Below are 21,863 nucleotides of genomic sequence, written 5' to 3'. Positions count from 1 at the left end.
ATGATAAGCAATGGACAGTGAAATCACTTGAAGGTTATGATAAGCAATGGACAGTGAAATCACTTGAAGGTTATGATAAGCAATGGACAGTGAAATCACTTGAAGGTTATGATAAGCAATGGACTGTGAAATCACTTGAAGGTTATGATAAGCAATGGACAGTGAAATCACTTGAAGGTTATGATAAGCAATGGACTATGACATCACTTGAAGGTTATGATAAGCAATGGACTGTGAAATCACTTGAAGGTTATGATAAGCAATGGACAGTGAAATCACTTGAAGGTTATGATAAGCAATGGACAGTGAAATTACTTGAAGGTTATGATAAGCAATGGACTGTGAAATCACTTGAAGGTTATGATAAGCAATGGACAGTGAAATCACTTGAAGGTTATGATAAGCAATGGACTATGATATCACTTGAAGGTTATGATTTATGACCCACATGATAGAGAAATCACTTTAAGGTTATGATAAGCCATGGGCTACATGATTGAGCAAATACTTGAAGGTTATGATTTATGATCTAAATTTCAAGGTTATCATAAGCAATGGACCACATGATAGAGAAATAACTTGAAGGTTATAGTAAGCAATGGACAATATGTTTGAGAAATCACTTGAAGGTTATGATAAGCAATGGACCACAAGATTGAGAAATCACTTGAAGGTTATGATTAGCAATGGACCACATGATAGAGAAATCACTTGAAGGTTATGATAAGCAATGGACCACATGATAGAGAAATAACTTTAAGGTTATGAAAAGCAATGGACCACATGATAGAGAAATAACTTGAAGGTTATGATAAGCAATGGACCACATGATAGAGAAATCACTTGAAGGTTTTGATTAGCAATGGACCACATGGTAGAGAATCACTTGAAGGTTATGAGAAGCAGTGGACCACATGATAGAGAAATCACTTGAAGGTTATGAAAAGCAATGGACCACATGATAGAGAAATAACTTGAAGGTTATGATTTATGACCTACACGATAGAGAAATCACTTGAAGGTTATGATGAGCAATGGACCACATGATAGAGAAATCACTTGAAGGTTATGATAAGCAGTGGACCACATGATAGAGAAAACACTTGAAGGTTATGATTTATGACCTACACGATAGAGAAATCACTTGAAGGTTATGATGAGCAATGGACCACATGAGAGAGAAAACACTTGAAGGTTTTGATTTATGACATACAGGTGAAATCAAAATAAAGACACATTTGCTTTTAAAATGTAGATACAATCATTCTGCTCTGTTGCACATAAGATTCAAGGACACTTTGTCCCATGTCCTCCAAATTTGGTGGAAAGACAATATTTCAAAGAACCAAAAAAAACCAAAACAACACTTGGTAGTACTTACCATGTATTCCCTGTAAGCCAAATAGAGACATCATAAACCCTGATCTGTCTTTCATAATGTGCTTGCAGATAAGGGTCTGTGTTGGATTTTTTTCTCTTGGTTACCTCTAACAAACTGCAGAGACCCAGATCTGCCAAAGCATTATGTGACAGCAGATATATACATCTCTTGCAGTTGGTCTCAACTTGTAAGCATGTACATGTACATATATACTTTGACAGTTATAACACCTTAATATTGGCATGTATACTCACCATTTCCTTGGACATTTACATTATTGTCATAAATAAACTGCTGAAGTAATCCATAAATACATTACATGTTTGAATATGTCTGATGTGGGAATTTTCTTGAATACATCTGACATGGGAATTTTCTTGAATACATCTGACATGGGAATTTTCTTGGCCAGATCTTGGTCTCATTTAACCTCATTATCTAACAGCATTTATTACAATTATTCCCATTTTTGTTGTTGCTGCTGTTTTCAAACTAATAATTCATTGATTAAATGCCAAGCTATATACTTGAAAGTTTTGTCATTCACAAAAATTGAGTCCCTGATGTCCTTAATTTAACAACAAAAATACATAACAGTATAGTGGCCGTTGGTGACTTGCAGCAGACTACCCCAAACCTTGACTAAAGATGCAGCAGACTACCCCAAACCTTGACTAAAGATGCAGCAGATTTCCACAAGCCTTGACTAAAGATGCAGCAGATTTCCACAAACCTTGACTAAAGATGCAACAGACTACCACAAACTTTGACTAAAGATGCAGCAGATTTCCACAAGCCTGGACTAAAGATGCAGCAGATTTCCACAAATCTTGGCTAAAGATGCAGCAGATTTCCACAAACCTTGACTAAAGATGTAGCAGACTACCACAAACCTTGACTAAAGATGCAGCAGATTACCACAAACTTTGACTAAAGATGCAGCAGATTTCCACAAGCCTGGACTAAAGATGCAGCAGATTTCCACAAATCTTGGCTAAAGATGCAGCAGATTTCCACAAACCTTGACTAAAGATGTAGCAGACTACCACAAACCTTGACTAAAGATGCAGCAGATTACCACAAACTTTGACTAAAGATGCAGCAGATTTCCACAAGCCTGGACTAAAGATGCAGCAGATTTCCACAAATCTTGGCTAAAGATGCAGCAGATTTCCACAAACCTTGACTAAAGATGTAGCAGACTACCACAAACCTTGACTAAAGATGCAGCAGACTACCACAAACTTTGACTAAAGATGCAGCAGACTTCCACAAACCTTGACTAAAGATGTAGCAGACTACCACAAACCTTCACTAAAGATGCAGCAGACTACCACAAACTTTGACTAAAGATGCAGCAGACTACCACAAACTTTGACTAAAGATGCAGCAGATTTCCACAAGCCTGGACTAAAGATGCAGCAGATTTCCACAAGCCTGGTCTAAGATGCAGCAGATTTCCACAAATCTTGGCTAAAGATGCAGCAGACTACCACAAACCTTGACTAAAGATGCAGCAGACTACCACAAACTTTGACTAAAGATGCAGCAGATTTCCACAAACCTTGACTAAAGATGTAGCAGACTACCACAAACCTTGACTAAAGATGCAGCAGACTACCACAAACTTTGACTAAAGATGCAGCAGATTTCCACAAACTTTGGCTAAAGATGCAGCAGATTTCCACAAACCTTGACTAAGGTGGCGCTCACCAGATAATATGTACTTTTGAGAGAGTGACATATGTAAAGTGAAGTAGTTCACATTTAAAACATGCACAGTGGAGAGAATGTTTGCATACCTCTATGCTACATTAATGTAATGTGGATGATATTTCTTTTGGATATTGTACTTTTGGAAATTTTACATGATTTAAGCACACTGCTAACTAAAATGACTGCTCCCTTGTGTTAAAATATCAGTCTGAATTAGTCTAAAGTACACTATACATAGCAGCTATTAAAATAGGGAAAATGAATTTTGCCAGACTAGACAATACCAGCTTCTGAAAGTGCAATGAATGAATTACCAAATATATAAAATGTAAAAAAAAAGTTATTGGCTCTTTTTTATACAATTGACCTCTGAAGTTCAGGAAGTGAAAATGACCAAGTAGAGCTAGCACTTTTTTGAAAGGTGCACATTTGAAGTAAGGCCAAGCTGTATACTCTATAACCCATAGTACACCCATCAATCATACACCAAAATAAAGGGAATTAAAGCTTCTTTGCATTATACCTAAGATATACAAGGTCTTTTTTAAATAGCCAGTATAACCAGTGAGGAAAGCCGGGGACATTCTTTTTCTTTAAAATCCTAACCCTATGCAAAATGCGAAACTGTATAGCACCACCTTAAAGAAAATATAAAAATGTTTGCAATTATTTTTTTTTATTTTCATATAATTATGTATGATGTTCTGAATAAAATGGTACATTCATATTGATGTTAAGCATGAAAATAAGCTAATTATGATCATTTTTCTCTTGCTTCCATAATTTGCCATGAGGTATGTTTGTGTGAGTAGTGACCTTAATTATGGGGAAATTAGAAGTCTTAGAATATAGGAATAGAGTCAACTTAAATTTAAAACTGTTGCAATAAGTGACAGAAATATATGGTGAAAATGTTTCTTTTCATTTATTTGCAATGAAATAAAAAAATAAATGAAGAGAAAGTGAATTTGCTTCTTCCATATTAAACAATAGGCAAATATTTACACTTTGACCTTTGACCTTTATAAACCTGATGAGTTACCTCCCTTTTCTAATTGTAAAATTCATTGTTGATATCTCAAAAATAATTCTGGCTAGTTTCATGTTCCTGTCATTCAGCATAACATTGGTTGCTATGTTTACAAAATGTAATGTGCATTCTTAAAATAGCTCACTTTTATCATGGGGGGGGGGAGGCTATACTTGTTAGAGACTCTGACACTCATAAATACTGTTCTGTGGGGGAAAAGGCAGGAGAATTATTCAAAAGGATTGTTTTGATGCTTGCGACTTAAATGTTTCAGCCATATAAACATAATTAAATCATACAAAAATAATACCTATATCTTCTTTATGGTGGCGCTCACCAGATAATATGTACTTTTGAGAGAGTGACGTATGTAAGGTGAAGTAGTTCACATTTAAAACATGCACAGTGGAGAGAATGTTTGCATACCTCTATGCTACATTAATGTAATGTGGATGATATTTCTTTTGGATATTGTACTTTTGGAAATTTTACATGATTTAAGCACACTGCTAACTAAAATGACTGCTCCCTTGTGTTAAAAAATCAGTCTGAATTAGTCTAAAGTACACTATACATAGCAGCTATTAAAATAGGGAAAATGAATTTTGCCAGACTAGACAATACCAGCTTCTGAAAGTGCAATGAATGAATTACCAAATATATAAAATGTAAAAAAAGTTATCGGCTCTTTTTTATACAATTGACCTCTGAAGTTCAGGAAGTGAAAATGACCAAGTAGAGCTAGCACTTTTTTGAAAGGTGCACATTTGAAGTAAGGCCAAGCTGTATACTCTATAACCCATAGTACACCCATCAATCATACACCAAAATAAAGGGAATTAAAGGTTCTTTGCATTATACCTAAGATATACAAGGTCTTTTTTAAATAGCCAGTATAACCAGTGAGGAATGCCAGGGACATTCTTTTTCTTTAAAATCCTAACTCTGTGCAAAATGCGAAACTGTATAGCGCCACCTAAAGATGTAGCAGACTACCACAAACCTTGACTAAAGATGCAGCAGATTTCCACAAACTTTGACTAAAGATGCAGCAGATTTCCACAAACTTTGACTAAAGATGCAGCAGACTACCACAAACCTTGACTAAAGAGGTAGCAGGCTACCACAAACCTTGAGTAAAGATGCAGCAGATTTCCACAAACGTTGACGAAAGATGCAGCAGATTTCCACAAACCTTGGCTAAAGATACAGCAGATTTCCACAAACCTTGACTAAAGATGCAGCAGATTTCCACAAGCCTTGACTAAAGATGCAGCAGATTTCCACAAACCACGACTAAAGATGTAGTAGACTACCACAAGCCTTGACTAAAGATGCAGCAGATTTCCATAAGCCTTGACTAAAGATGCAGCAGATTTCCACAAACCTTGGCTAAAGATGCAGCAGACTACCACAAACCTTGACTAAAGATGCAGCAGACTACCACAAACTTTGATACTACCTCAAGCCTTGACTAAAGATACAGCAGATTTCCACAAACCTTGACTAAAGATGCAGCAGACTACCACAAACTTTGACTAAAGATGCAGCAGATTTCCACAAACCATGACTAAAGATATAGCAGACTACCACAAGCCTTGACTAAAGATGCAGCAGGTTTCCATAAGCCTTGACTAAAGTTGCAGCAGACTACCACAAACCTTGACTAAAGATGCAGCAGACTACCACAAACTTTGATACTACCACAAGCCTTGACTAAAGATGTAGCAGACTACCACAAGCCTTGACTAAAGATGCAGCAGATTTCCACAAACCTTGACTAAAGATGCAGCAGACTACCACAAACTTTGACTAAAGATGCAGCAGATTTCCACAAACCATGACTAAAGATGTAGCAGACTACCACAAGCCTTGAGATGCAGCAGATTTCCATAAGCCTTGACTAAAGATGCAGCAGATTTCCACAAACCTTGGCTAAAGATGCAGCAGACTACCACAAACCTTGACTAAAGATGCAGCAGACTACCACAAACTTTGATACTACCACAAACTTTGACTAAAGATGCAGCAGATTTCCACAAACTTGGGCTAAAGATGCAGCAGATTTCCACAAACCTTGGCTAAAGATGCAGCAGACTACCACAAACCTTGACTAAAGATGCAGCAGACTATCGCAAACTTTGATACTACCACAAGCCTTGACTAAAGATGCAGCAGATTTCCACAAACCTTGACTTAAGATGCAGCAGACTACCACAAACTTTGACTAAAGATGCAGCAGATTTCCACAAACCATGACTAAAGATGTAGCAGACTACCACAAGCCTTGACTAAATATGCAGCAGATTTCCATAAGCCTTGACTAAAGATGCAGCAGATTTCCACAAACCTTGGCTAAAGATGCAGCAGACTACCACAAGCCTTGACTAAATATGCAGCAGATTTCCACAAACTTTGACTAAAGATGCAGCAGATTTCCACAAACCTTGACTAAAGATGTAGCAGACTACCACAAGCCTTGACTAAAGATGCAGCAGATTTCCATAAGCCTTGACTAAAGATGCAGCAGATTTCCACAAACCTTGGCTAAAGATGCAGCAGACTACCACAAACCTTGACTAAAGATGCAGCAGACTACCACAAACTTTGATACTACCACAAGCGTTGACTAAAGATGTAGCAGACTACCACAAGCCTTGACTAAAGATGCAGCAGATTTCCATAAGCCTTGGCTAAAGATGCAGCAGATTTCTATTAGCCTTGGCTAAAGATGCAGCAGATTTCCACAAACCTTGACTAAAGATGCAGCAGACTACCACAAACTTTGACTAAAGATGCAGCAGATTTCCACAAACCTTGACTAAAGATGCAGCAGACTACCACAAACTTTGACTAAAGATGCAGCAGATTTCCACAAACCTTGACTAAAGATGCAGCAGACTACCACAAACTTTGACTAAAGATGCAGCAGATTTCCATAAGCCTTGACTAAAGATGCAGCAGATTTCCACAAACCTTGGCTAAAGATGCAGCAGACTACCACAAACCTTGACTAAAGATGCAGCAGACTACCACAAACTTTGATACTACCACAAGCGTTGACTAAAGATGTAGCAGACTACCACAAGCCTTGACTAAAGATGCAGCAGATTTCCATAAGCCTTGGCTAAAGATGCAGCAGATTTCTATTAGCCTTGGCTAAAGATGCAGCAGATTTCCACAAACCTTGACTAAAGATGCAGCAGACTACCACAAACTTTGACTAAAGATGCAGCAGATTTCCACAAACCTTGACTAAAGATGCAGCAGACTACCACAAACTTTGACTAAAGATGCAGCAGATTTCCACAAACCTTGACTAAAGATGCAGCAGACTACCACAAACTTTGACTAAAGACGCAGCAGATTTCCACAAGCCTTGACTAAAGATGCAGCAGATTTCCACAAACTTCGACTAAAGATGCAGCAGACTACCACAAACTTTGACTAAAGATGCAGCAGACTACCACAAACCTTGACTAAAGATGTAGCAGACTACCACAAACCTTGACTAAAGATGTAGCAGACTACCACAAACCTTGACTAAACATGCAGCAGACTACCACAAACCTTGACTAAAGATGTAGCAGACTACCACAAACCTTGACTAAAGATGCAGCAGATTTCCACAAACCTTGATGAAAGATGCAGCAGATTTCCACAAACCTTGGCTAAAGATACAGCAGATTTCCACAAACCTTGACTAAAGATGCAGCAGATTTCCACAAGCCTTGACTAAAGATGCAGCAGATTTCCATGAACCTTGACTAAAGATGTAGCAGACTACCACAAACCTTGACTAAAGATGCAGCAGATTTCCACAAGCCTTGACTAAAGATGCAGCAGATTTCCACGAACCTTGACTAAAGATGTAGCAGACTACCACGAACCTTGACTAAAGATGCAGCAGACTACCACAAACCTTGACTAAAGATGTAGCAGACTACCACAAACCTTGACTAAAGATGCAGCAGACTACCACAAACCTTGACTAAAGATGTAGCAGACTACCACAAACCTTGACTAAAGATGCAGCAGATTTCCACAAACCTTGACTAAAGATGCAGCAGATTTCCACAAGCCTTGACTAAAGATGCAGCAGATTTCCACGAACCTTGACTAAAGATGTAGCAGACTACCACAAACCTTGACTAAAGATGTAGCAGACTACCACAAACCTTGACTAAAGATGCAGCAGATTTCCACAAACCTTGACTAAAGATGCAGCAGATTTCCACAAACCTTGACTAAAGATGCAGCAGATTTCCACAAACCTTGACTAAAGATGTAGCAGACTACCACGAACCTTGACTAAAGATGCAGCACTTATTCTGTACATGTGCAGATATTTGTCATTCATAATTTATCTTTTTCCTCATATCGGTATATTAATTTTTTAAAAATATACGTACAAGGGATGATTCCAATATTTGATGCTTTATTCCTAATATTGTATCACTATACATAGAAAATGATCATGCATGTGCAAAACTTATGTCATCATGTGACCTTAAAACACCTTGTGATACGAATATTAGTTATATTGAGTATACTATTGAGTATTGAGCACACTATTGAGTATCAAGTATATTGAGTACACTATTGAGTATCGAGTATATTGAGTACACTATTGAGTATCAAGTATATTGAGTACACAAAACTGACAAGTACCACTTGTCAGTGGGGATTTATTTCATTACATTTTCTTCATTGTGAGATAATGTAGTTTCGCATACATGTGAAAAATTGAATTTGTGACATGGTACCAGTCTAGAAATCTTTTTATCAACACTCTATGTTTGCGAAGTTTCATGCTTTATGATAAGATGTGTATACTTTCCCTTCAATGCCTTGGAATCAAAGTATGCACAATGATTTTAGAATTGTGTATTTCCCCTAGGGGAGGGACTTTGGAACAATGCTTTAACATATTTGTATTATGCAGATGATAGCAACAACCCAAGAAAGCGTACTGATATTTTAGCTTTGCATTGCATGGTTAATCATAACAGTGTTTATCATGGTTATTCAGGGCCCCAAATGGCTGAAGTTGTCTGAGGTGCTCTTCTTTACAGTTCACTCGCACATCTCACCTCTGCCTTTGGGTCGGCCTGACCAATGCAGGCACGTACGAAAGCTTGCCTGTAGCTCTCCATGGATCTCTGGTTCTTCCTGAGGTCTTCTTGGATTGTTTCTCCACCACTGGCTGCAATGTGTGGCCTATCAGATTCATAAAAATGGCATCAAACCCAACAAAAACTATTAAAAAAATAACACAATTCCAAAGTTACGCATTTAAATTTCATTCAGTTGACTTTGATTGTAAATTAAGGTTTCTTGTCTGAAAGTATATCTTCTATGATAGGCCCATTTGGTTTCTTGTCTGAAAGTATATCTTCTATGATAGGCCCATTTTTAAAAGTGTGGTGTCATGGGACAGCTTTATGAAATAAAATTGCAACACCATTGGTAAAATGGGGCCATGTTGCCTTATGTGCTTATTGTCGGAGAAATACGGCAGATACTCTGGGGACCACATGCAGTGGAGTTGGCTGACGGACTAGTAATTATCTAGTCTCAGATCTCAAACTTAGCAGTGATGAAATATAAGTCCGCAATCTCAGATAATACAAAATTTCTAGTATGGAATCTTGTCATTTGCATAATAACATCATCCTGCACAGACATTATATAGGACACTAAGACAGGAATTCTGTCTTGTAAAACCAATATATGATTGCAATTTTTGATGGATTTATTTTTTCATTTCAGGGTTCAACCAGTGTGAACATAATGCCTGTTGGTAATAAAGTTGTTGCAGAATGGGTATGTAATTTGGATCTGTTATTCCTTTGATATGAAATCAGATTGCAGATTGTCTTATGCAGAGAAAATCAATATTGTATCCAGTTGTTAATAGCCATAGATTTATTCAATTCCTGCCATGCAAAAATAGAAGAATAGAACTGACCATACAAACTAATCTGAACTTAATTTAAGTCGCTTTATTTTAGATTATTTTACTCGCTAAGTTTTACCACAGGAACATGCTGCTTTATTATTATTATTGTTATTATTATTATTATTATTATTATTATTATTATTATTATTAATATTAATATTATTATTATTATTGTCCCAAATCTGCTTTCCAACGATCCTAAATTGGGATATTGTTTTAAGTTAGATTGCAATAGAAAAAGACACTTGTTTTCAAGTAACTGTACAATATCATTTGGACTTTTTGATCCCACCAGTGTTTAGCCCTCCCCAGAGGGGGTTGGGGGGTTGTCCACTCACATTGACCTTGAAAGTTTGATTACTGCAGATGTGTGGAGTCTTGTATTAGTGGCATTCATAATAGCCCAGCATAAATTCAACTTCAGACTAGGCTTTTGTTATATGTAATATAGATTGTGAAAAAAAGATTTATGTTTTCATGTTTTTATTTTAACATCATAAATTTCTGATATGTTCATTATTACAAATTTTGGAACGTATATAAAAAACAGGAGTTGGATGGTTGGTTACGAAGTCACTGTGTGGAGAATCTAGCGACTGCTACAGCCACATTGCAGTCCCTTGCACAACTTCTGGGACAGATCAGCAATATTGTCATCAACGATGATATAGGACAAGAGGTACTATAAATAATTACATTTTTATTGGCAAAAAAAATGTTCATAAATTAGTGATGGATTTTGATTTGCAAAAACAAGATGGAACAAAGATGCTACTGAGTAAAACGATCATGTAAAAGAAAGTTTAATGATGCATATATTGTTTTGCTGGTGCAAATGCAGTAGTCATGCTCTAAAATCACTGACCACATTATATACCAAACCACGTTATAGTGAGAACTGTGGTATGTACAAAGCCATGGTATATTAAGAATAGCATAATATACCAAACTGTGTTATAATGAAAACTATGAACATTAGTGAAATAATCAAGTTTCAGGAAGGAAGTAGAAGATATAGGACTAAACTTCGCTTTGTCTTCATTCAACACATATTGTTATTAATTGTTATTAATTGATATGATTTTGGTCATAGGGTCCACAGTGGTACCATGTTATCTAAAGTCATTTTATAACAGTGTTTTAACAGGGGAAAACTATATGTTGAATGTACTAGATTTATCAAAATTTAATGATGGTTAAATAGTAAATTTGTTACTGTGTAATAATAATAATAATAATAATGACCTTATTTAAAGAGGGTAACACAGTTGGCTAAGAATTACTCTATCTTAAGGCCCTCATACAAAGGAATTTATTTATTTTAGCTGCATCTCTGAAGCCACTGGATATATTGGGTTTTGAAGAAGGAAATAGAATGGGCATTTCGAATCTCAACTGGAATACTATTCCAGAGCAAAGTTCAAGAATATTGGAAACTTTTTTAAAAATAATTCCTTATTTGGTTTGAGAATTTTATACTGTTTGGTAGACATGGATCGCAGGTGGGGAGTATTACCAGGTAGCCTATACTGGAATAGTGACTGTAAATATTCAGGAGCACTATTATGGGATATCTTGTACATTAATTTTGCTTTTCTAAAACAGATTTGGTCTTTAATAGGTAATATTTTTAACTTACGAGCTAAATTTTCATTGCTTTCTTTCTGGATTGGTATTAGCCCTAATGCTCTTTTTTGAAGATGTGCCAGCTTTGCTATGTTTTTATCATTTGAATTGCCTCATACTGTATTACAGTAGTCTAAATAGGGTTGTATGCTACTGCTGAGAAGCCGTAAACTTTAACTGACTTTTTTACTGATATGTTTGATATGTTTAGTCCATGATAGGTTATTATCTACCAGAACACAGTAGTCTATCATGACAGACCATTTGCAAATTTTCATCCTTCCATGTCAGACATAGTTCATCACTATCAAGATTTGTCCTTTTTTGCCATGTTGAGATAAGTAATATTTTATTTTTACCAGTATTTACCACCATGTCATTGCATGTGCACCAGTTTTCCAGTTTGTTTAGGGCATTCTGTAAAGAAATTTTGAGTTTGTGCTTTGTGTTTTGGATATCTGTCAATGTTGTGTCATCTGCATAGAGACCTGTAGATGATATTGAGTCTCTTAGTAAAAGTGGCAGGTCATTAATAAATAAAATAAAAAGTAATGGACCTAGAATTGAGCCTTGTGGTACTCCATATCTAACTGTTCCAGGTTCAGACAGAACATTATTTATGTAAACATGTTGTCTTCTCTCACTTAAGTATGAAGTAAACCATCTAATTGTTCTTTCATCACATTGGTAGATTTTCAGTTTTTCAAATGGATTTCATGATCTACATGGTCAAAAGCTTTCCTGAAATCTACAAATACAGATCCTATTATTCTACCTTGGTCAAGTGCTTGGAGCCATTTATCAGTTAGGGAGATCAAGGCAGTCTCACAGGAATGTTTCTGTCTATAGCCTGATTGATTAGGGTGTAACAGCAAGTGTTTGGTTAAATATGACATAAATGATTCATGGACATGTTTTTCAGTCAATTTTTTTAACAAGTTTGGTAGTATTGAGATTGGTTGGTAGTTATCAGCATCATCCTCAGAACCAGATTTGTGAATAGGGTTTGCAGTTTTCCATATTTTGGGGACAGATGAGGTTGCAATACTTAAACTGATTATGAATGTTATGCCATCTACAATAGCAGAGGCAGAAGATTTAATGAGTTGTAGACCAATCTGATAAGTCCTGTAGCTTTCTTGGTATCAAGTTCACCAAGATATTTTTCAACAAAGTTTTTTTTTTTTATACTGGTGGGATAGAGAAACATACCTACTTAGAGATTTTGTTGCTGAAGAACTTTTTCAGTTCATTAAAGTTGTTTTCTATCATTGGTTCTTTTAGCTTTGTGGTAATGTTGGTGAAACAATTATTGAAAACGTTTGCAATGTTAGTGTCATCAGTGACTATGGTGTTATTTACCAGAAGTGAGTGAATTTTATTTGTCTGATCTTTGTGTGTTCCTCCAGTGAGTTCATTGAAGACTTTCCAAATGGAGTTTGTGTTGCTGTTTTTGTTTTCAAACAATGATTGATAATAAGTTTTTTTATAGCTTTTTTAATCATACTTGTTATTTGTTATGTTATTTGATATTGATTGTACAGTAAGTCATCCATTTATATTTTTTATGATACTAAAAGAGAATTATCCAAAACAGTATAGTTATAATAACAATTCAGTTATTGTATTCAAACTTGACCTGAAAGTTTTTCAACAAAACTGGTTGTGAAAGACCATATTTATTCATGTAAAATGCTAACTGTTTGTAAAGGCCAACTGCTCCAACATAATATATAAAGGAACAATTTAGAAAACTGAATCACAGGTTCAGTACCCACCCAGGCCAGCCTGGATTTGACTGCATTTGAGAGTATTTGGGAAAATCAGTTAGCTGTCATTTCCTTGGCACAATATAGGCAAGAATGTGTTAAAAGTGCATTTAAAAAAGCATTTCTGTCAGGGACAACGATACTAATTCATATCAGCCTATGAACTTGTCACAGATTTTGAAGGTAATGAGTAGCTTCTGTATTCGTTTACTGTATTTGTTTACTGTTTTCGTTTACTGTATTTGTTTAATGTATTTGTTTACTGTATTTGTTTACTGTTTTCTTTTATTTTGCCTTTTCATCTGATAGCTGGCCACACTGCTGATGCATATGTTGTTAATACCCAAAAATTCTTATATAATTTATTTCCAACATTTAACAGTTTTCCTCCCTAACAAGTGCACAGATATTCATTTCTTTTAGTGAGGTGGTCTTGAATTGGTCTGTCCATCCATCTGTCCATCCCAAGATCTATTTTTATCTTCTTGAAGCTTATTAGACCATTTACTCAAAAACCAATTCATATTTTGACCAGTGCAGTTTGATTGGCATATTCTATTCATATGTGTATGACATAATTAGATTTTCAGACTGTTAGAATACTGTTTGATGGATTTGACACTAAAATGGCAACATGAATTGGGATAATTTCCACCATCCCCTTTGCACATAGTCATAGCTGGTGTTTGTTTCCCTCTCATTTCCAGGTACAAAGTGCCGTACAGTCCATAAAAGAAAGTTACCAACTTTTAAAGGAAGGATTCCTGGAGAAAGCATTTCTTGCATCCAGAGGAGCAATAATCTCTTCAGGTAATTAAAAGAGTTCATATGGGGAAGATGTTATGTGATTACATGTAGTTTTATTCTGTAATTTCTGTAAATCATAACATTTTATGGCAGTCAGTTTTCATAGATTTAAGAAGGTAATTCAGTTGTACACACAGTTTTCATAGATTTAAGAAGGTAATTCAGTTGTACACACAGTTTTCATAGATTTAAGAAGGTATTTCATTCAATTGTACAAAAATTAAACTACTGTCTCATTACCGGTAAACACAGTTTAGATTTAAGAAGGTAATTCAATTGTAAACACAGTTTAGATTTAAGAAGGTAATTCAATTGTAAACACAGTTTAGATTTAAGAAGGTAATTCAGTTGTACACACAGCTTAGATTTAAGAAGGTAATTCAGTTGTACACACAGTTTAGATTTAAGAAGGTAATTCAGTTGTACACACAGTTTAGATTTAAGAAGGTAATTCAGTTGTACACACAGTTTAGATTTAAGAAGGTAATTCAGTTGTACACACAGTTTAGATTTAAGAAGGTAATTCAGTTGTACACACAGTTTAGATTTAAGAAGGTAATTCAGTTGTACACACAGTTTTCTTAGATTTAAGAAGGTAATTCAATTGTCAACACAATTTCCATATATTTAAGAAGGTAATTCAATTGTCAACACACTTTCCATAGATTTAAGAATGTAGTTCAATTGTCAACACACTTTCCATAGATTTAAGAAGGTAATTCAATTGTACAAACAGTTTCCATAGATTTAAGAAGGTAATTCAATTGTCAACACACTTTCCATAGATTTAAGAAGGTAATTCAATTGTATAAACAATTTTCGTAGATTTAAGAAGGTAATTCAGTTGTACACACAGTTTTCATAGATTTAAGAAGGTAATTCAGTTGTACACACAGTTTTCATAGATTTAAGAAGGTAATTCAGTTGTAAACACAGTTTAGATTTAAGAAGGTAATTCAATTGTAAACACAGTTTAGATTTAAGAAGGTAATTCAGTTGTACACACAGTTTAGATTTAAGAAGGTAATTCAGTTGTACACACAGTTTAGATTTAAGAAGGTAATTCAGTTGTACACACAGTTTAGATTTAAGAAGGTAATTCAGTTGTACACAGAGTTTAGATTTAAGAAGGTAATTCAGTTGTACACACAGTTTTCTTAGATTTAAGAAGGTAATTCAATTGCACAGTTTCCATAGATTTAAGAAGGTAATTCAATTGTACAAACAATTTCCATAGATTTAAGAATGTAATTCGATTGTCAACACACTTTCCTTAGATTTAAGAAGGTAATTCAATTGTACAAACAGTTTCCATTGATTTAAGAAGGTAATTCAATTGTCAACACACTTTCCATAGATTTAAGAAGGTAATTCAATTGTATAAACAATTTCCATAGATTTAAGAAGGTAATTCAATTGTCAACACAATTTCCATAGATTTGAGAAGGTAATTCAATTGTCAACACAATTTCCATAGATTTAGGAATGTCGTTCAATTGTCAACACACTTTCCTTAGATTTAAGAAGGTAATTCAATTGTACAAACAATTTCCATAGATTTAAGGAGGTAATTCAATTGTCAACACAATTTCCATAGATTTAAGAAGGTAATTCAATTGTCAACACAATTTCCATAGATTTAAGAAGGTAATTCAATTGTCAACACACTTTCCATAGATTTAAGAAGGTAATTCAATTGTATAAACAATTTCCATAGATTTAAGAAGGTAATTCAATTGTCAACACAATTTCCATAGATTTGAGAAGGTAATTCAATTGTCAACACAATTTCCATAGATTTAGGAATGTCGTTCAATTGTCAACACACTTTCCTTAGATTTAAGAAGGTAATTCAATTGTACAAACAATTTCCATAGATTTAAGGAGGTAATTCAATTGTCAACACAATTTCCATAGATTTAAGAAGGTAATTCAACTGTCAACACAACTTTCTTAGATTTAAGAGTGTAATTCAGTTGTCAACACAATTTCCTTATACAGTAATACCTCGTGCATTCGCGTTTCTGGATTCACGGATTTGCGAAATTTTCATTGGTACCCTCTGCATACATGTTTTCTTTATTTTATTGAATTGTACCTTCGTTATATGACTTCTGTGACATATGAAGTTTACCTAGTTTACCTTCCTGACAATGACAAAGAAAACGTCAGTCATTAAGTTTACAGTCCCATTCGTTACTTGGTTTTACCTTACTGTGAGTGCAAAAGAAAACAGCAGCCAATGAATTAGTATAGGGGTAATATTAATATACATGTACCATACTGTAAATGCGCTAGTGTGGCAAATACACATTAGGCGATACTGTACTTTATTTTTATGTCCACGATTTATTTCTCTTTTTAAGAGTAATGTATTAAGCTAACTTTTTAAATGAAATTAAAGTGCTTTGGGAGCATGATTTGGGTCATATTTAGGGTTTAAACCCTAGAAATAAGCATTTATTAGCATTTTTAGTGACTCGTACCAAACATTCGCGATTCCTCCTGATCTGCGACTGGTTCTGGAACCTAACCTCACGAATGTTCGAGGTATTACTGTATTTAAGGAGGTAATTCAATTGTCAACACAATTTCCTTAGATTTAAGAAGGTAATTCAATTGTCAACACAGTGTTCTTAGATTTAAGAGTGTAATTCAATTGTACAAACAATTTCCATAGATTTAAGAAAGTAATTCAATTGTCAACACAATTTCCTTAGATTTAAGAAGGTAATTCAATTGTCAACACAGTTTTCTTAGATTTAAGAGTGTAATTCAATTGTACAAACAATTTCCATAGATTTAAGAAAGTAATTCAATTGTCAACACAATTTCCTTAGATTTAAGAAGGTAATTCAATTGTCAACACAATTTCCTTAGATTTAAGAAGGTAATTCAATTGTCAACACAATTTCCTTAGATTTAAGAAGGTAATTCAATTGTCAACACAGTTTTCTTAGATTTAAGAGTGTAATTCAATTGTACAAACAATTTCCATAGATTTAAGAAAGTAATTCAATTGTCAACACAATTTCCTTAGATTTAAGAAGGTAATTCAATTGTCAACACAGTGTTCTTAGATTTAAGAGTGTAATTCAATTGTACAAACAATTTCCATAGATTTAAGAAAGTAATTCAATTGTCAACACAATTTCCTTAGATTTAAGAAGGTAATTCAATTGTCAACACAGTTTTCTTAGATTTAAGAGTGTAATTCAATTGTACAAACAATTTCCATAGATTTAAGAAAGTAATTCAATTGTCAACACAATTTCCTTAGATTTAAGAAGGTAATTCAATTGTCAACACAGTTTTCTTAGATTTAAGAGTGTAATTCAATTGTACAAACAATTTCCATAGATTTAAGAAAGTAATTCAATTGTCAACACAATTTCCATAGATTTAAGAAGGTAATTCAATTGTCAACACAATTTCCATAGATTTAAGAAAGTAATTCAATTGTCAACACAATTTCCATAGATTTGAGAAGGTAATTCAATTGTCAACACACTTTCCATAGATTTCAGAAGGTAATTTAATTGTCAACACAATTTCCATAGATTTAAGAATGTAATTCAATTGTCAAAACACTTTCCATAGATTTAAGAAGGTAATTCAATTGTACAAACAATTTCCATAGATTTGAGAAGGTAATTCAATTGTCAACACAATTTCCATAGATTTAAGAATGTAGTTCAATTTTCAACACACTTTCCATAGATTTAAGAAGGTAATTCAATTGTACAACAATTTCCATAGGTTTAAGGAGGTAGTTCAATTGTCAACACAGTTTCCTTATATTTAAGGAGGTAATTCAATTGTGAACACAATTTTCTTAGATTTAAGAGTGTAATTCAATTGTCAACACGATGTTCTTAGATTTAAGAGTGTAATTCAATTGTACAAACAATTTCCATAGATTTAAGAGTGTAATTCAATTGTACAAACAATTTCCATAGATTTAAGAAGGTAATTCAATTGTCAACACAATTTTCTTAGATTTAAGGAGGTAATTCAATTGTCAACACAATTTCCATATATTTAAGAAGGTAATTCAATTGTCAACACAATCCATAGATTTAAGAAGGTAATTCAATTGTACAAAAAATTTCCATAGATTTATGAAGGTAATTCAATTGTCAACACAATTTCCATAGATTTAAGAAGGTAATTCAATTGTCAACACAATTTCCATATATTTAAGAAGGTAATTCAATTGTCAACACAATTTCCATAGATTTAAGAAGGTAATTCAATTGTCAACACAATTTCCATAGATTTAAGAAGGTAATTCAATTGTCAACACAATTTCCATAGATTTAAGAAGGTAATTCAATTGTCAACACAATTTCCATGTATTTAAGAAGGTAATTCAATTATCAACACAATTTCCATAGATTTAAGAAGGTAATTCAATTGTCAACACAATTTCCATAGATTTAAGAAGGTAATTCAATTGTCAACACAATTTCCATAGATTTAAGAAGGTAATTCAATTGTCAACACAATTTCCATATATTTAAGAAGGTAATTCAATTGTCAACACAATTTCCATAGATTTAAGAAGGTAATTCAATTGTCAACACAATTTTCTTAGATTTAAGAGTGTAATTCAATTGTCAACACAATTTCCATATATTTAAGAAGGTAATTCAATTGTCAACACAATTTCCATATATTTAAGAAGGTAATTCAATTGTCAACACAATTTCCATAGATTTAAGAAGGTAATTCAATTGTCAACACAATTTCCATATATTTAAGAAGGTAATTCAATTGTCAACACAATTTCCATAGATTTAAGAAGGTAATTCAATTGTCAACACAATTTCCATAGATTTAAGAAGGTAATTCAATTGTCAACACAATTTCCATAGATTTAAGAAGGTAATTCAATTGTCAACACAATTTCCATAGATTTAAGAAGATAATTCAATTGTCAACACAATTTCCTTAGATTTAAGAGTGTAATTCAATTGTACAAACAATTTCCTTAGATTTAAGAAGGTAATTCAGTTGTCAACAAAAGTTTCGCTTTAAATGCTTTAAGATCTTATACATGTACATATAGTTTGTCATTATGTGAAAATATTGTTGCAGATGTGTTCTATTCGTTTGATTCATTAACATTTAATGATGGACAAATGTTATATATGGTATATGAGATGTGAATCCTTTGATTGAAGTTAAATAGATTGCTATCCATGTCAGAATGATGACAGAATGAATCACAAATCTTCTAGAATGCAAAACATCTATCATGTGACCAGATGAACTTAATAGCATGCCTTTAAATCAGCTGCTTCATATTTTGATGGTAAATTATGAAAAAGTCTATTAATGATCAAACCATGCTTTTCATTATTGCTGTGCAGTCTTAGACATTTTCATGGAATTGAATTTAGAGAAAATGAGTTTTGGAGTCATGTTTTTTTAAAATAAAAGTCTCAATTGTTTTTTTTAACCCATCTTTCAGAAAAGGCATTCTTTGATCCATCTTTGTTGGAACTTCTATATTTTCCTGAAGATCAGAAGTAAGTAAACATACCAATAGTGGATTTAAGTAATAATTATTTAAAAAATTTGTGAATTGTTTCAGATTTTTATGTCTACACCATAACTGTCCCACATTTGGTGCACACAGATTTTATATGTTTTGATCAAGCACTTCTACTACAGTTGGGGAATTATGCATGCATGTGAATCATGAATCGTGAATCTCTATTGAAAAACATTCACTGTAATTTATTTTCAATTAATGACTTAAGGTTCAGTTTGAAACCTAAAACCAGCTATCGTATGATGTCACACTCGGGAGTATTTGAATGCCCTGAAATTGTAACAAACACATAGAAGTATGGAACAAGTGGGAATACAGCTATGAAAACAAAATGAAAGTTGCACTGGGGGCACAACTAACTTTTTTATGTGAAATAGGTGCTATGACCATGTACCAATAAGATATATTTGCTTTTAAAAGTTCCATGAACAAATAAAAATGCATGTGACCTTTTTTATCAAGCATAATGAATTATGTTTGTCTGAACTAATCTTTAGTATTTATGTTGTTTAAACAGACCATCAGACTATAGTTCTGAATAAAATGTGAAACAAACTATACATCTGACACAACATAAAACAAACTATACATTTGATAAAACATGAAACAAACTATACATTTGAAAAAACATGAAACAGACTTTACATTTTGTGGAATATGCAACAGGCTTTAATTAGACTTTACATTTGATAGACAGGAAAGAAAGTATAAATTGATAAAACATGAAGCAAAGTATACATCTGATAAAAACAGGAAACAAACAATACATTTGATACAACATGAAACAGGCTTTACATTTGATAAAACATGAAACCAACTATACATTGGATAAAACATGAAGCAGGCTATATATTTGATAAAACATGAAACAGGCTATACATTTGATAAAACATGAAACACACTATATATTTGATAAAACATGAAACAGGCTATACATTTGATTAAACATTGAAACACACTATACATTTGCTTTTGATGAGCTGTCTCTTCACCTGACTTGTCAACTCAACTCGACCGTAAAGAATAAATGATTTCAGTCCGAGCAAGACCTGATCCGTACCAGATCACCTGTCAGCCTTTCTTGGGTTAGCATGGTGCTGTTCTAGGGAAAGGAACTTCTGTTAGGATATATACAGCATGGGATCTTATGTCCAGACAAAAATAAACGGTTTTACTTGTTCATTTTCAGATTTGCCATCTACATTCCACTGTTTCTGCCAATTAGTTTCCCTGTTTTTTCATCACTGTACAAGGCCTTTAAGTGGTTCAAAGAACAAAAAGGGCTAACCAAAGCAAAGCAGGAATAAGAATAACCCCACAGAGATTACATTTTTCTCTCTACAACTTTCAACTGAGACCAGGACTCTGGATGGCACTGATACCTTGAGATGCACACATATCAGCAGAGGTTTACACCCATTTGGTTAAGATAGAAGAGTAGAGTTAGTTCAAAAGCTGAATTGGACTATTAAAGTCAGTGTTGGAGTTGACACTGAAACTGGTATCTTGTCTTTGTGTTGATTTTTGGGGTTAAGCCCTAGTTATTGGAAGAGCCTGACATAGCAGTCACTTTTTTCAGCAATGACATCACGACTTTTTCATGATTTTGTTACAGGTTTTTGTGTGAATGTCAGCTGAAGCCTTCCTCTTCTTCTCACTACTGTGTTTTTCAGAGAAAAAAGGAAAAATAATTCTTCCAACTCATTCTCATTACATTATTGACGTGCTTGAAGACAAAACTGGAAGTCATGTTAAACCATTAAAACATTATATTAACCATACAGAGAGTCAGATAACCTGTCTGATATAATTATGCCAAAACAAACAGACAGAAAGATTAAAGATTGCAAATACTTAGGATGTGTGTGTCATATAGACAAGAAATAATTTGCTGTCATTTATACCACATTTGCCCTTCAGTCATTCACTTGCCTTTCGTACAATCTATCTGTTACATAGTATGGACTGAATTTAATTACACAAGACACAGACGACCAAGGAAAGAGGCAGCA

At 33.9% G+C, this 21,863-nt stretch overlaps 1 protein-coding gene across 2 annotated transcripts in view; it reads left to right on the top strand.

The window, feature by feature from the left end:
- LOC149795677 (GPI-anchor transamidase component PIGS-like) overlaps nt 1–21,355 on the top strand; it is a 105,747-nt gene extending 84,392 nt beyond the window's left edge. For both annotated transcript variants that reach the window (XM_089965527.1, XM_089965526.1), the window contains exons 12-16: nt 9,900–9,953; nt 10,640–10,768; nt 14,192–14,294; nt 19,768–19,825; nt 21,041–21,355. In XM_089965527.1, coding sequence (XP_089821653.1) covers nt 9,900–9,953; nt 10,640–10,768; nt 14,192–14,294; nt 19,768–19,825; nt 21,041–21,158 — 462 coding nt within the window. In that variant the 3' untranslated portion in view covers nt 21,159–21,355. The remainder of the gene's footprint in view (nt 1–9,899; nt 9,954–10,639; nt 10,769–14,191; nt 14,295–19,767; nt 19,826–21,040) is intronic.
- The last annotated feature ends 508 nt before the right edge of the window (nt 21,356–21,863 follow it).

This window comes from Sinohyriopsis cumingii, chromosome 7 (assembly GCF_028554795.1).
Source record: "Sinohyriopsis cumingii isolate HCF-2022 chromosome 7, ASM2855479v2, whole genome shotgun sequence".
Classification (NCBI taxonomy): Eukaryota; Metazoa; Mollusca; class Bivalvia; order Unionida; family Unionidae; genus Sinohyriopsis; species Sinohyriopsis cumingii.
Note: the sequence above shows the minus strand (reverse complement) of the source record. Positions and strands in the feature narration are given on the sequence as shown.